The 15,969-nt window shown below is 46.0% G+C and overlaps 1 protein-coding gene across 1 annotated transcript in view; it reads left to right on the plus strand.

The window, feature by feature from the left end:
• Nucleotides 1-15,969, plus strand: part of POU6F2 (POU class 6 homeobox 2) — a 394,263-nt gene that overhangs the window by 263,311 nt on the left and 114,983 nt on the right. Inside the window, exon 4 of the mRNA XM_027835747.1 lies at nucleotides 3,301-3,680. Coding sequence (XP_027691548.1) covers nucleotides 3,301-3,680 — 380 coding nt within the window. The remainder of the gene's footprint in view (nucleotides 1-3,300; nucleotides 3,681-15,969) is intronic.

Genomic DNA, 15,969 nt, shown 5'->3' on the forward strand with positions numbered 1-15,969 from the left:
TCACACAGCTAGTAATTTTTTTAAAAAGTGTGACTTATACTCAGGCCCTCTTGCCCCCAAGTCCCACTCTCTAGCCACCATACTCACTGCTAGAAAGGAAGAGGCATTCGAGGTGACTTTGAAGCTTTTTATCATACGCTACTGTGTATAATAATGGTATGCAAAGCAGGCATTGTGAATGAATGAAATGGCTCTTCCTATCCACAGTAGAGAAAGAATCCACAGCTATATCCCCACTCAAGGCTGCCTCTCTCTTTTGTTTTACCAGGAGCTCCTTACAATGACCCTTAGGTTGAGATCCCTGTGGAGAAAGAGGTTCCACATTCTCATCCTGAGGGTCCTCAGTCAGGTCACCCCCTTCATGTGGCTTCCCTCCATTGGAAACTGGGCAGCATTTCAAGGAGGCATCTGAGAAAATTGAATGTGCCAAGTGCTGAAAAGGCCTCTCCTGCCCATCCTTACTTTTCATAGAACAAGAGACTCTTGAAAGATTATTTCATTCTTTCAATTCCTTTTATGCCCTTGAGGCTGCTAATACATGTTCCTGCCTCCCAGAGAAGGGGAAGGAAGCACCCTGCTGAGTTACGGTCAATTCCTATCACCGAGCTAAGCCATCCTATTTGGCTAGCTCTCTCCCAGAGCACAGCAGAGCCGCAGAGGGATTGGGAGCAGTGTTTTAGAGCCGAGCGAAAGGGGGAGCTGGGGGCTGTGCTTACAAAGTAACTCTGGAGGCTCGGACCCTGCCTCCTGAGTGACTTGCTCCAGTGAAATGGAGAGAATAATCAAGAATTACATCATTTCTCTTACTGTTTTCCACTCCTGTTGTCCATTTACAGGACCCTCAAAAAGGTAAAGCTTAATTTCGAGGAGTGAAGTCCAACACGTCCAAACGCAGCTCCGTTTGTAAAATCTGTAAAACAAGGGGATGGGATTCAAAGGCCTCTGAAGCCCCCTCAGATTCTAGATCTAGGAGTGGATGGTCTTTGAACTTGTAGTTTTTCTAAACCAGATCTATTGGCTCAAAACTGAGAACCCAGGACCATAAATACTGAACTAGCCAAAACCTCAGAGCCAATCGGGCCCGGCTCCCTCATTTGTAGATCAGGAAACTGAAGCTGGGAGAGGGGAAGTGGCCACCCCCAGGGTCACACTGGCAGTAAATAATGGAGCTGGGATTTGAACCCGGGTCCTAAACCAACATGTCTTTCACTGTACTTGGCTGGAACTAACATTGAAAGTGAATGATTAGCCAGAAACTTCAAGAAACCTCAGCCTAGTTCCTTGGAGGACAGGGAGGAAGGATATGTAGAAGACCAGAATTGAGTGATTATTTGCAATTGTACTGTCTCTCACATGTTTTCCTATATACTGTGTAGTCACATCCTTTATGACACCTGACATGGTTCTGTTTGGGAGGAAGAGGCTGGAATGACAGATGGCATCGTCTTCTACAGACCATGCTGAGGTTGGGGGTGACCTGTTTAATGAAGAGAGGTAGTGAGAGCTAGATACCAATAGGGTCTCTATGATCCACTTCTAGGGCTAGCTGCATGAAGGGCCATAAGCACTACGGGACAAACGGGACTTTCTTCCAGGGTGTCCACATAGCAAGAGGCACGTTCATTTGTGGGAAGTTCTTCTCATAGTGCCCACTACCATCACATCTTAAACAATCAATTAATCAATAAACATTTATTAAGGACCTACTATGTGCCAGGCACTGTGCTAAGCTCTGGAGATGCAAAAATAGGCAAAATATAGCCCGTACCCTCAAGGAGCTCGTGATCTAATGGGAGAGGTAACATACAAACGAATATATACAATGCAAGCTATATTCAGGATAAATAGGAAATAATGAACAGAGGGAAAATTAAGGGTGGCCTTACTCATGGTCCTTGCTGGCCTAAGTCACCGAGCAGCCCAAGCTACCCTCACACAAAGACAGTTGGATTCTTCTGGCTCTCACCCCTGTGGAGGTTGGGGTGGGGAAAACTAGGCCACCCCACTTTGCCCTCAGGATCACACTTGCCATCCAGCTCACCTTTTCACCTCTACCTCGCCTTCGTGGAACTGTCTGCCCTCTGTCCATGGCCAACCCCAAATCAGAATCACGCTAACTGCCTTGGCTAGGTGGGCGAAGGTGTGATAGCGTTCTGTTGTGTTATCTGTAAAGTAACCCTGCAGGTGGCAGAGGGGACCAGCAGAGCAGACATCCCTCCCTGGGTTTGTAGCCTAGATTTTTATCTGAATAACCTTCTTATCCATACACCGCTGGGATTCTTGAACTCTTCTAAAAGTGACAGAAGCAGACTTGCTATTTCCTGGTGAAGCAACCTGAAGAGAGTGGTTTCATCCAGGAGAAGATGCACTGGTTTAGGATTCAGAGGAGCTGGGTTCAAATCCTGCCTTTAATGCTTCTAAGCTATATGACTTTGGGCAACTCATTTCACTTCCCTGGGCCTCAGTCTCCTCACCTATGACAGAAAAGGCCTCTGATGGCCTCTGAACTGAACAGCTATATATCTCGAGACCTATGATCCTAAGTGCTATGAACTTCTTGGCAGGCCAAGAACCAAAGCAAACTCAGTTCTTCAGCTTTGCCCCCTGGAAAAATAATCAGTGACTTTTCAACAGCCCCAGTTTGCAAAGCACTTTTCACACACTCTTTTAGTCCTAGAGGTACTATTATCCCCATTTTATAGATGTGGAAACTGAGACTCAGGCAGATTAAAGGTCATGCCCATGGTCACCCAGCTAAGAAGTACCCCAGGTGACATTTGAACCGATAGTAGGATCATAGGTCCAGCAGGGTCGGACGAGACCTCAGAGCCAAGAAAGTCCGACTGCTTCAAATGGCAGATGAGGAAATGGAGCCCCAGGGAAGTGAAGTCATCTACCCCAAATGCCACAGGTAGGCAGCATCCAAGTTAGGATCTGACTCTATTCCAGCACTCCATTCACTCCACCAGGCTTACTTAAGGGGAAGAGCTCAGAACTCAGGTTTTCCTGGGAGGTGGCGGCCACCCTCTCCCCAGGCATGGTGCCCTGGACTCCTAGGCAGCCTGGAGTCAGGAAGACCTTACTAGCAGTGTGATCCTGGGCAAGTCACTTCACCTCTATCAGCCTCAGTTTCTTCAACTTTGCAATGGAATAAAAATAGCACCTACCTCACATGGTGGTTGGAAGGATCAGATGAGATAATGTTTGTAACACACTCAGCACAGTGGCTGGCACATAATAGGTACTTCATAAATGCTTGTTTCCTTTAAGCTAACCCTCCTTCCTTCTTTTTGCTTGTAGCTACCTCATCCCTGAATTCCCAGCTCCAACAGCTTCAGCATCTCCAGCAACTCCAACAGCAGCAGCCCCCACCCGCACCCCAGCAGACTGGACCGCCAACCCAGCAGACCAACCAGCACCCACCACCAGCTCAGCAGCCACCCCAGCCTCAGCACCAGCTGCAGCCTCAGCCGCAGCCACCTCCAGCCCAGCAACCCCCACCTCCACCTCAACAGCCCTCGCAGCCACCAGCGTCATCTCAACCACCCCAGCAGAACCAAACCCAAGCTCCAACATCAAACCAGTCTCCGGCCCAGCAGGCCTCCAGCTCTCCCCAGAAACCCAATCAGTCCCCCGGACATGGCCTTCCATCACCTCTCACTCCATCAAACCCACTGCAGGTAGGCTTCCCACTGTGCTCACCTTTCTGTCCCCCAGGTGGGCAGAAAGTGCTTCTTGGCAGGCCAGAGTAACATGGTGCTGCAAACTGGGGGCATCTGCTTCTGTAAAGGTTAAAAGAAATCATTTCTCCTGGTTCTAGGCATGCCTCCAGCTCTGGGTTGTCTAATTCAAACTGGTCTCTTAGATAGATGAAAGAAGAAGAAAGCAGCATGCACCTGGAAGTGCATGCAAGCAAAACAAATGGACCCACATAGAAGCTCCCTCCCCCCACCCCACCCCCCAGGATAAATGGGCTCTCTTCCCTCCTGAGAGAGGCCCATGCAGTTAAGTGCACTTGGAGAATGCAATAATTCCACTTTATGATACTTTCTGAAAGGCAGCAGAGAGAGTGTCCAATTAAAATTATTACTGGCCCAGCTCTGTTGGTCAGAGAGGCTGCAGTGGGCCGCCCACAGGGCACAGTGGCTATTAGTCTGCATTATGAATACAGTCAGGTCTTGGTGTAAACTGGAATACTTGGGCAGCTGTCCCCCTCAAAGTCTTGTATGGTTTGTGGGATTTGGGGACCAGGGCCCCAGCCCAGATGCTCCCTGTCCCATCTTGCCAAAGCATGGCATGTCCGAAATGCCTGTGGAGAAGCTCGGAAGGAGCACCATTCTTGAGAAATTAAAATAAGAAGCCAGTCAGTTTCCTCCATTTAATAGATGAAGCTATAGTTATTCCCCAGGGTAAGGGAAGCTCATTATTGAAGATTGACTTCAGTTGTCTTCAGGGCTAAGAGGAAGATCTCAGGTCCCTGTAGCTTAGAATTTCAGGCCATTCTCTCATGAGATGTTCTTTAAGCAATCCAACCAGCTCCTTGGTCATGGGGACGTCACCAACACAAGAGACAGACAGATTTGCCCCCGAGGACCTAGATTCAGATCAGAACCCTTCAGCTTGCTACCTGTGTGACTTTGGGTGCATTCCTTCCCCTCTCCAGGCCTTGGTTTCCTCACCCATAAAATGAAGAGGGTTGAATTAAATGACCCAGACAGTCACTTTCCCCTCTAACTCCATGATCTCCTGGTCCTAGGGTTTGCCCGGGTGTGTTGGCAACTCTAGCTACCACCCAGTCTAGTTCATTTCCCCCCATCAACTGAGTGCCTGTTCTGCCGCCTCAGAGACATTGACTTTTGTGTAGGATGGTGAAAAGAATGCCGGTTCTGGAGTCAGACAATCTGCTTTCAGATGTCGCTTCTGTCACTACCTGGGTGACGTTGCACAAGTTCCTTGTGGCTCCAAATCTGTGATCCTGATCAGATCCTATCTGTGACCCTTTGTAAGTCAGTTGGCTCCTCAGTTTCCTCATCTATAAAATGAAGGGTTGGACTAGTTGGTCTCTAAGGTTCTTCTAGGCCTGATGCTATGATCCCAGCCAATAATTTATGATGGATGAGCCTTTGCTGCTCAGATCCCTAACTGCCTTCCTCATGACATGGGGAAGAGTCAGAGTGTTCACTGTTACCAGTCAGTGCTTGAAGATGACTGCAGTGCTTGGATGTAATTGGGTCCTTAGGCATAACAGAGCTCCTTCCATTTTGGGTGCTTTGGCCAAGGATGGGATGGGGTGAAGGTTCTTGTGGCAGACCAAGGGGCCATTGGAGCCCAGAATGAAAGCTGGAAGGGACCTTAGGAGACACTGTTCCTGCAAAATGAAGTCAACTTAGCGAAACCAGTTAGAATATTCTCATGACCACTGAAAGTCATTCCCCAAATTCGACTATGTGACTGGGTCAGAGCTAGAGATTCTCCTGCTTACCTTCGTCTGGCCTTCAAAGTTATGTAATGATAATAATGGTGATAACGAGTGTTTTTACTAAGGCTTACAAAGAGTTTTCTAGATGTGATCTCATTTGATGTGTGGCCACATAACCTGTAGACTGGGAGGGATGCTGGCCCAAAGGATTTAACATGTATGTCAACATCTGCTCAAAAGGGCAGGTATATCCATTTCATGGCTGAAATCCATGGTATGAGTCTTGGTCATTACAGCCCTCTGAGTGGTTTTTATTATCCTTTAGGTAATCAGTTCTGAAAGGAGGTCTAGCTAAGGCCTTTGATGGGGCTAAGATTAGACATATACACATTCCAAGATGCCAGGATTCCAAGATCCACACTCCCTCTGCCTCTCACAATGAAATCCACATCCATACACCTGCCAGCAGGGAAAAGAATCTTCTCCCCCAAACGATGCAAGTCTTTTCCTTTGTCTTCTGCCATTTAATGTGAGTGCAATATTCCTTTCATTTGGAGGTAAAAGCATAGGTGCTGGTGGACATTAACCTTTTCCAAGCACTGTCAGCAGCCTATAAATCTCTATTGAGCAACAAAAGCCTAGTGTAGACAAGTCTTTTTCTGGAATGGTTGAATAAGTGTTGACATGTCCTAAGATAGGTTGTACTTGAAACTGCCCAGAAATATATTCTCTTCCAAGACTGTACTAGAGAAAGCCTATAGGAATACAGTTTCTGTTTACAATGAATGAAGCCTTTATCCAAATTGCAATCCCATAAAAATGGAATTTTCCCACATTTGGGCTGGTTAGAATTTTAGTTTGTGATTTAAATAAATTTAGTTGAAGGATGTGATTTTCCCTTCTTCTTGGTATCTAGTGAATCGTTTTATAAAAAAGAGTTTGACCTACCTCTAGTGCTGGGAGTGAGTTTAGTAGGACAAGTGGCCAGCTCCATCCTGTCCCTTGGTTCATGCTAAGTGAAGGATGATTGGTAAAAAGTGACCACACGTTCAATGAGAGGGGGCCATGGGAGATAATAATAGACCCCCTTTTAGTATGCATGAAAGGAAATTCACATCTAAGCTGGTTTGCTGCAAACTTGTCCTCTAGCACAGTGGAAATGCCGACCACTTGGTTGCAAATTGTATTTTCTACAGCACCACAGCTGCTGGCTTTTTGAGTTTGGAGATACAGGGTCTGGTGTAACTTTTTCTCTTAAAAAACTATTTGGAACAAAATACAAAGATATTGAAGTCTCTAAGGTAATGATCTTTATGAACTCGAATGAAATGTTTTTTGTCTGAAGATTATTAAGGGAATAAAGACCAACTAAATTCAAATTTGACAGCTCAGATTTCATTTCTGAATTCTGGATTTTTCACGTGGGCTTTCTCCTCTTCCATTATTCAGAATCTGTCTGAGAGATATTAGTTTAGAACAATGCAACTTGGAAAGATTGTCAGGGAAAGGCAGTAATTCAGAAGGATGATTGCATTTGTTTCAAAAACTCTGAAGGATAACAACAATTATTTCTTGAAATCTACAGATGCTGTCATGTCTTCAGGAAGGAAATTAAATGAAAGTGACTTGCTTACCTAGGTGGGGTGGCTTCTCCAGCTGAACAAAACTTCATAATGTTTCCGGGGATGACCAAAGTTTTCCACGGGGTTCTTGGCAGGCCCGTCTGTACTTTCATTTAGCTCTGTGGCTCAGTTGTTTGCCAAGTTAAGCTCTTGCTCTAGAGCCAGAGAGGAGACCACAGTATTGTCAGAAAAGGCTCCACTTTAGGAATTGTTTGAGTCAGTTCCTTTGATCTCTAGGAGCTGGAGAGGTATGTTCTAAACTGGGAAGTAGCACCCAGGAGTGTCTAAGACATGGACATATTTCAAGGGGGTTGTGAACTTGCGTGCGGAAAAAAAGCCCATCTTTGTTTTCACTAACTTCTAACTGAAACTTAGTATTTTCTTCAAATCTGAATTTTAAAAAAAAACACGATTCTGAGGAGGAGTCCCTAGGTTTCACCAGACTGCCATAGGGGTCCATGACGCACACACATATTCACACACAAATGGTTAAGAATCCCTGGCCGGAGATGAGTATTCTTCCTACAATAGTATCATCTTACAAGGTCAAGTTGGAACAGGAGATGAGGCCTAAGGCAAATCCCCCTCCAACAGTGGGGCTTCATTAGAAAAAAAGTGACCCTAAAGTCATTTCAACAAGTATTTATTGAGCACCTGCCATGTGCAAAGCATGGGAGAGGCAACATGACATAGGGGGCTAGATAGAGGGCTAGCCTTGGAATCAGGAAACCCTGACTTCAAGTCCTGCTTCCAACGCATATCGACGGTGTGATCCTGGGCAAGTCGTTTAACTCCTCCAGGCCTCAGCCAACTTTCAAAGACTGTAAGTCATAACTAAGTTGCTGAGTGTCATCATTGGACAGAATTTCCACATTGGGAGTTCTGAGAGACTGCAAGTGAAATAACAAGTCTAGGGAAAAGAAAAGAAAAAGGCGAGGGAAGGGAAGGGCAGAAAAGGAAAGAAAAGGAAGAGGAAAGGTCCTGTGTTAAGTGATAGCAACACAAAGATAAAATATGCTTGCTGTCAAGGAGCATGTCTTCCACTGGGGAACTTACCACGTGCACAGGTCAATTAATACAAAGGACGTGGAAAATAAATTAGAGTAATTTCAAAGAGAGAATGTTGACAACTAGGAAGAATTAGGAACAGCCTCTGATCAGAAGTGGAACTTGAGCTGTGTCTGGAAGGAAGCTAGGGATTCCAAGAGGCCAAGGTGAGGAGGGGATACATTCCAGCCATGGGTACCACCTGTGCAGAAACATAGATTCAGGAGATAGATTGTCACATACAGGAACCAGTTAGCAAACAGGTTCACCTAGAATAGAGAATGTAGGAAGAGGGCAGGGTGAAATAACCCTGGAAAAACCTTTTTGCACCCACCTTCCTGAAGTTGTGTTTCCAAATATTAGCACTAGTGGTATTGAGGTGCCAATTAATCGATGCCAAAGTGAAGAGATTCCATTAAATGGCCTCTAAGGTCCCCTTTGGCTCTAATTGGCTAATTGGGTCATCCATTCTCTTCGAGTCTTGGCTCTGCCCCCGATTCACTGTGTGACTGTGGTCAAGTGTGTTCCCCTCTCTGACTATCAGTTTGCTCATCTGCTAAATGAGAGGGTTCAATGAGACTGTTCCTGAGTTTTCTTCAGCTCTAGGATTCCAGGACCTAACTCTGGGTGGGCCACTAGAATTGTCTTGGCACGACGAGGAGTTTAGCTGCTCTAAAGTCCCTGAGTGCTCCTCAAGGTTGAGGTTACTGATTGCCTTGGCAGGGGAGGAAGACCCAGGTAGGGGCCAGATGACCTCCCTAAAAGTGGCCTCTTCACTCCCCCCGAGAGCCCCAAACTCCCAGGAGAGAAGCTGAAGATCCCAAGGCTGCATTTGACCCTGGCAGTCTAGGTACCCCCTTGCCGCTTGGGAAATAGGATAATCTTCCTCTCTCTATGCTTTGCGCATTCTAATATGCAACAGAAGAAGCAGAGCATCTGCTGGAGCCTCTGAGGGTCAGAGTTCTCTTTCTTGTTTGGAAGAATGAGGGGCATCGAAACCCCCTGAGAGGGGAAGTTGCACAGAAGATAGTCTGATGCATGTTTTCACCCGTGTGGACGGACTCACAGGGACGATTGTTACCAATCGTTCAAGGAAATTAGACTAAAACTGGTACCTGGGTGTTTCTCCCTCTCCCAGTGCAGGCTCGCACACACCTACCCACCCACCAGATCCACCACCCTGTGAGTATTCTTTCCTAGCCCTTAGGAACACGCCTCTAAGGCTATTTAATCTACATTCAGCTCCTACTGGGCAATCACCTTGGACTGCAGGAAACTAGCAAAGCCTCTGTAATGTTTTATCCGTTTAAAGTAAAAGAGCGCCAGTCCATGAACTCCCCTCATAAAGAAAGACCAAAAAATAAAGTCACATATCCTGCCTCCTGCTTGCCCCCCCCCCCATTTTTCCTGACCATTTTTTTTATTAACCATCATTTAACCTGCCCAGGTTTCCTTTACTTTGTCTACATAAGGTGGCAGCAGATGGGGGTGGGGGTGAGGTGGGGGATTGAACCAAATGATGCCCCAAAGTTCTTAGATCTCCAGAAATCTCCAGCACTCCAGCCTAAAACCTGAGCACTGCTGCTGTGGCCAGTGGCCTCTGTGAGAATGCTGGTGACCTGCATCCTTTTCTTGTCTCATGCTGTGCCATGGGTTGTTCCTACATAGACATACATGAGTAGCTAGGAAGTATGGCAGCCTGATTCTCCCAGATAGCTCTCTGCCAAGATTCTTGCATTCCATTCCCCTGCTCAGCTTGAAGAATTCATAAATGACTGCTCTCTGGAAAGGCAAGTAATGAGGGGAAGGGGAGAACTCATAGAATCTAAAACATTTAAAGTTATGCCTACACCAGAGTATAGCAAATCAAGCCTTCTGGCTGAATTAAAAGATTCATCCATCCAAACAGTTCATTTTCTCCAAGATAACCAGTGTAAGGGGACTGCTCTGTCCTTTTGGTCTGAAAACTGGGGTAGAATCACCAGAGGCTGAATAGATAGCACTTCTAGCTGTCCTACACCAGGAGCTCAGTCTACGAAGGCTGGGGAGAAGCAGCTCAGCTCCCCAGTAACATGGAGGGATGCTTATGCTGACGCCAGAATCAAACATGAGTGGCACCAGAGTGGGGAGGGCAGCAGGAGAGATTTCCCATCCAGAGACCTGTATTGGAATCCTTTCTCTGACATTCACTATGAATGCTATCCAAGGCAAATCATTTAAACTCCTAGAGCCTCAATTTCCTCATCAGTAAAATGGATGTGATAATTCTTGCAATGAGAAGCAACATGGTATAGTGTATGTTGTTGGAAGTCATTTCAGCTGTGTCCTACTCTCCGTGACTCCATTTGGGGTTTTCTTGGCAAAGATGCAAGAATGGTTTGCGATTTCCTTCTCCGGCTCATTTTAGAGATGCTAGCAGACTGGTATTTTGAATTAGATAGATGCGGGCCCAAGTCCCACCACTGACCTCTTCTGACAGTGTGACCATGGGCATGTTGCTTCACTACTCTGAGGCCCAGAAAAGGCTGCTAATTACAGATGAGCTGCTGATGATCCTTGGTAGAAGAAGGTTCAACTCGGAGAGTGTCCCCACCCTGTTGAACTCACCAGCTCAGACCAAAAAGTCAAATTCCCTTTAGCCTGTACTAAACACCTCCCAGGGTTATGGGGGCAGAGGGATGGAAATGATCTGCAAACTAAAAGGGGATTTATCATTATTATGTATCAACCGGGTAATGAAATCCAAAATGGCGTAATACCTAGCCCAGCATTTTGGAATCTGGTTTTTTGGTGATCATTAGACCATGGACACAACACCAGAGTTCCGTCTCCAAAGTAAAGTGATTTTTTCCCCTTGTGTAACAACTGGCATTTTAGAAAACCATTATTTGAGATTATTGAAAAATATTTTAAGTTGTCAATCATGACTCTTCTTCAAGTATTCCAGGACAAGGTGAGCTAAATTTCAGTTAGATGGGCTCCCTCCCTCCCTCGATTCTGTACTTGGGATGAGATCCCAAACCTGACTTGGGAGTCATGATGATAATTCATTGTTTCAATTCAACAGGCATTTATGAAGTGCCTACTGTGTGCTGGGCTCTCTGGAATTCTCTTTTTTAAAGTCTAATTTAAACAGTACTTACCTTTCAAAACTATAGTCCAAGCATTTGCAATCCAAGAAAAACAAAAACATGAATTTCATGACTCTCAGAGTGATGGGGGGGAGGGCAGGAGATGAGAGGAGACAGTTTATTGAGAATACCAGGGGTGGCTCCTTTGCAACATGTACTAGATTTGTTATTCTGAGGTGTTATCCAGGACTTCACTCAAACCCTCTAGAAAAAGACTCTGGAAAACAAGCATGTAGACACATGAGGCTGAGTGTGGAAATTGAGGAAAGGAGCCAAGGACCGTAATGAGGATAGATGTAATGGGATGGTCTTAGACATCTGACAGCCCATAATTCCAATTTCCCCAAGTCTGGGTCAGGGCAAGGCAACATGCAGAGAATCAGACATGCTCACAAGGGGGCTTTGGTGCCATGTGTGATCAGGGAGGATGCAGAAGGAGGAGAGCCTCAGACCTCACCATTATCCCACTCCAGCAGAGCTAGATGAACATCCCAGAGTCTGATAGGATGGTTATGTTGCCTCTCTGATCTTTTATGGGCCTGGGGTAACAACATTAAATCCCAGCTCAAATTTCTAGAGCGATTTGCAGACCTTTGGTACCTTTCTACCCAACAACCTTATGAAGCAAGTAGCATAAGAATGATCATCCCCATTTTCCGGGTGAAGCACTTGGAGCCCAGGGAGGTGGTTGTACAATTGTTGTGTCAGAGGGAGGGTTCACAACTAAGTTTCTCCTGGCTCCAAGGCAGCATTCATTCCATGACTCTGTTCTATAGACACTGTTTATGGTTCCATTTACAAGGAGACATCTCTGAAGCTTAGTTAGTTTACCCCGAGACATAGAAGCACTAGGTAAAAGTCACAGAAAGGGACATTTAGGTTTGACTTAAGGAAAAAATTTCCCAAGAATTTTAGCTCTCTCAGAATCAGATGCAACCTGGGCAGGAAGTTCCCTGGGGTCAAGATGAATCAAACCATCTAGAAGCTTCCTATTTTCATTATTCTCTCAAAGTAGGTAACAAATTAAGTCATTTAGTCATTTCAACACTTTGAAGGAGAGTCAACACCCCTTGAATCTCAGCTCCCTGGGACAAAGCTCCAATCACCCCATCTGAGTTACAACTTTGCATATGAGAAAGCACTTAGGAGAGTTTAAGGGATTACACAAGGACAAGTTATTATTACTATATCTATGTAACCTCCCCAGTCCTCTCCAACTCTGGCATTTTATTCTTCCAAACATGAGACTTCTGATATAATTGGACTGTTTTAGAAAGAAGGCGCCAAACAAACCCTCCCTTGGCATTACCATCTGGGCAGTGCAGCCTTCCAAGGAGTGGCAAGCATGATTTATGGAAACCCTACAACAGCACATGAAGAGCAGTCTCAACTTGGGATCAGCCTCCAGGGGTGTTTGAGAGGTACCAGAGACACCCAGGGGATCCCTGTCTGCTCCTGTCTGCCCTTTACCTAAATGAGCATAATGGGGAAGTATGGTTGGGTAGGAAGCTGTGGGGAGAATAAGACTCAGGTGTGCTTCATCCCTGGTTTGGTAGAACCAGGGCCCAATAACCATCCTTCAAATAAGGCGACAACCGCAGTAGCAGCAGCAGCAGCAACAATGATGACATCATCTTCCACAAGCCAGAGAGCTAGAGAATGGATATGATGTGAAAGGGGGAAATGGGGAGAAGAGAAGACCACCCTCCACTGAGGGAAGGGGCAGGAGCAGGGTAGGGTAGGGGGAGAGAGGAAGAAAGGATTAATCAGTGATAAATTCAAGTGACCCCAAGTAAAGTCTTTTAGTATTAGCAAATGTGGCTGGCCAAGCTCAAAAAGGCTGCCCCTTCTGTGGTCATTTGGTTTTCAAGGGATCATCACTCTGAGAATAATATGAGTCTCTGACCCCAGGATGCCTCTTCTCTTCCCATCACTCTTATCCTTACATGTTTAGAGGCACACCTCACCAGCAAGAGGATGAAGTGGAAAGGAGTTTCTTTCCCATCCTTCTCTCCTAGCCTCCTCTCTGTCTCGCTCCCCCTCCCTCCCTCCCTCTCTCTCTCTCTGTCTCTCTCTCTCTCTCTGTCTCTCTCTCTCTCTCCCCCCTTCCCTCTCCCCCCCCATTACCCCCACCAGAGCATTTCTGATTGGAGATTTTCTTTTGTTCCTTTAGTTTGGATTCCAATCAAGCAGACTTACTCTGAGATCATAGTGAGAACCTGATCGGATCATGAGCTTTAAAACTAGAAAGGCCTTTGGTACCTAACTTAAGTCCCAAACTTAAGTCCCCAAAAGCCTAAAGTTCTGCTTGAATGTTGAACTTCCCTCAATCCCTTCCTTCCTCCCATTTCCTGTTGAGAAATGGGCCCTGAATTACATGTTTCTTTTTCCTTCTATGTGTCCTCAGCATTTAGTAATTAAATCCGACCTTTCCAGTTTAAAAGACAGACCACAGAGCCTTTGAAAGCTCAAATGGATGCAGGTAAAAGGGCATTCCAGGGACCAGTCTGCTCATCCATCCCAGGGCAGAGGGGGCTTTGAAGGTCAAAGTGTCTGCTTGCCTTGTCCTAGCTCGCCAAGGTGCCCTGGCCTGCCCGTGACTGATCCAAGCTTATACAGCAATACCAGGCCTTTGGCCCATTTACTGTTGACCTCTCAGGGGGGTCAGCCTGCACAGTGATGACCAAGTGCCAGTGACAGAGGGTGAGTTCCCAGTTGCATTTTTATGCCACGTGGTCATGCCTCAGAGCCAGCCCTAGAATGATGGTGGAGGTGCCTGTCTGGGCTCTGATCAATGCAACCTTTCTAAACAGACACATTTTGTCTAACTTGAATCCTTGACAGTGGTGGCCTCGCACCAACCATCTGCTTTATACACCAGAAAGTACTTGTCTGTCATAAGAAGTGGCTCAGGGATCCCCTTCTTTTCTCAGCAGGGCTCCTTCTCCTCCCAAAGACTTGCTGCTGTTTCTGGTATGGAAACACTTCGTCTTCCAATTATGGGGCTCTGAATACTGCATTTAAAGGGAACAAAGCCATGTTTAGGGGTTCAAAAAAGAGACAGTGTAAGAGAGACCTTTGGGGTCCCTGAGGAAGGTTTACTGGAGAGGGAATACTGCCTGGCTGCTATGGTTGCCAGAGATGTTCAAAATCAAAGCAAGACTGCATCTTGACTATCTCTAGAACAGCCTAGAAATTAACCATCCTGGTTAACGCCACCATAAACAAGGCAACTTGACCTACAAGAGGCAGCTGACCAGGACTCCCAGACTGAGGCTGAGGGCAAGGTCACAAGACCACTGGATCCCAGAGCTGGAACTGCATGAGGCCACAGACTGTTTCCTCTGCGGCCAAGCCGCCAAGTCTTTTGATGAACACGGCAGCCTCGGGGACCCTCGCACTATTCAGCCTGCTTAGATCCTCCGTGCTGGCCATTTCATTGTTTCTCTAGTGGGGAGACTTTCTCTTCTTTGCTCTTCTGAAAATTAAAAGGGTACCTCTTGGCCAAAGACAGAACCAATCCTCGTCTATTTTCTCCCATACTCAGTGAGCTTAGCTCACTTCTTTTCTCTTATTTGAAGTATTTTGTTCAAATTTTTATTAAAAAAAGAAACTTTCCAAACTCCTGATCTCAGAAACAAGTCCCCAGTGAGCATCCTTCTATAAAGAATGGATTCCAGAGAAGAGAGCTCCCCAAAGGGCCATCCAAAATCCTCTTAGTATCTGTGGCTAAATTGGTAAAAGAATTTTATTTTATGGGAAGTTGAGCTTCCTGTCTGGGACTGAGACTCTCTTAGGCTCACAGTTTTAGAGCCTTCCACCGAGTCCAATACCCTTATTTTACAGATGAGCAAGCAACCTGAGGCCCTAATAGCAAAGCCCTTTGCCCAGGGCCACACAACAAGCCAAGTGCCAGAGATGTCATTGGAAGCCAGGTCTTCCTACCCACAGGCCCACTGCCCTGCCTTCTCCAGCAAGCTGGCTCTTCGCAAGGGGATGAGCTTCCCTTGCTCCTGTCTTCTTTCTCCCCAGGACCATGGACTGTGAATATTAACGAATACAGCTAACATTTAGAGAGCACTTTATGGTTTACAAAGTGAGATACACATGTGCTCAGATGTGTACATTATGTATACCTATATATATAATATATTTTTAACATCAACTTTGCAAGTACAGAATAGCTAAACAATAGTTCATGTGAAAAAGATTTGGAGATTTCAGTGGTTTGCAAATTTAACAGTAGGAGCCAAAAGATCAACATGGCAACCTGAAAAAAGATCAATACTATCCTATGGACATGAAGAGAAGCAGAATCTAAGAAAAGGGAAGTCATCAATCAACAAGTAAATGTTTATTAAGCTCCTACTATGTGCCAAGCACTCTGCTAAGCACTGGATCACTCTGCTCTGCTCTGTTCAGGCTACACTGGGTCACAGATTTAGAGCTGGAAATGGAGACTCGGTCCAAGGTCACATGTACATGTAGTCACGAGTATCCTCTAACTATAAATCGATACTCTTCCTACCATACCATCCTGCTGTCACTGGTAACCTTATGATCAGTTCTGGGTGCCACATTTTAGGAAAGCCAGTGACAAACCAGAGCATGTTCTAAAGAGGGTAGCCAGGCTGGGGAGAGGAGCAGATGGTATGGCACGTGAGGAGGAATATATAACCTAAAGAAGTATGAGGAGGGTCACCAGGGGCTAGGCATGGCAACTGTCTTCGAGGGTATCCTTCAAGATATC

The sequence above is a fragment of the Vombatus ursinus genome, unplaced genomic scaffold (assembly GCF_900497805.2).
Source record: "Vombatus ursinus unplaced genomic scaffold, bare-nosed wombat genome assembly UNPS02014817.1, whole genome shotgun sequence".
NCBI lineage: Eukaryota > Metazoa > Chordata > Mammalia > Diprotodontia > Vombatidae > Vombatus > Vombatus ursinus.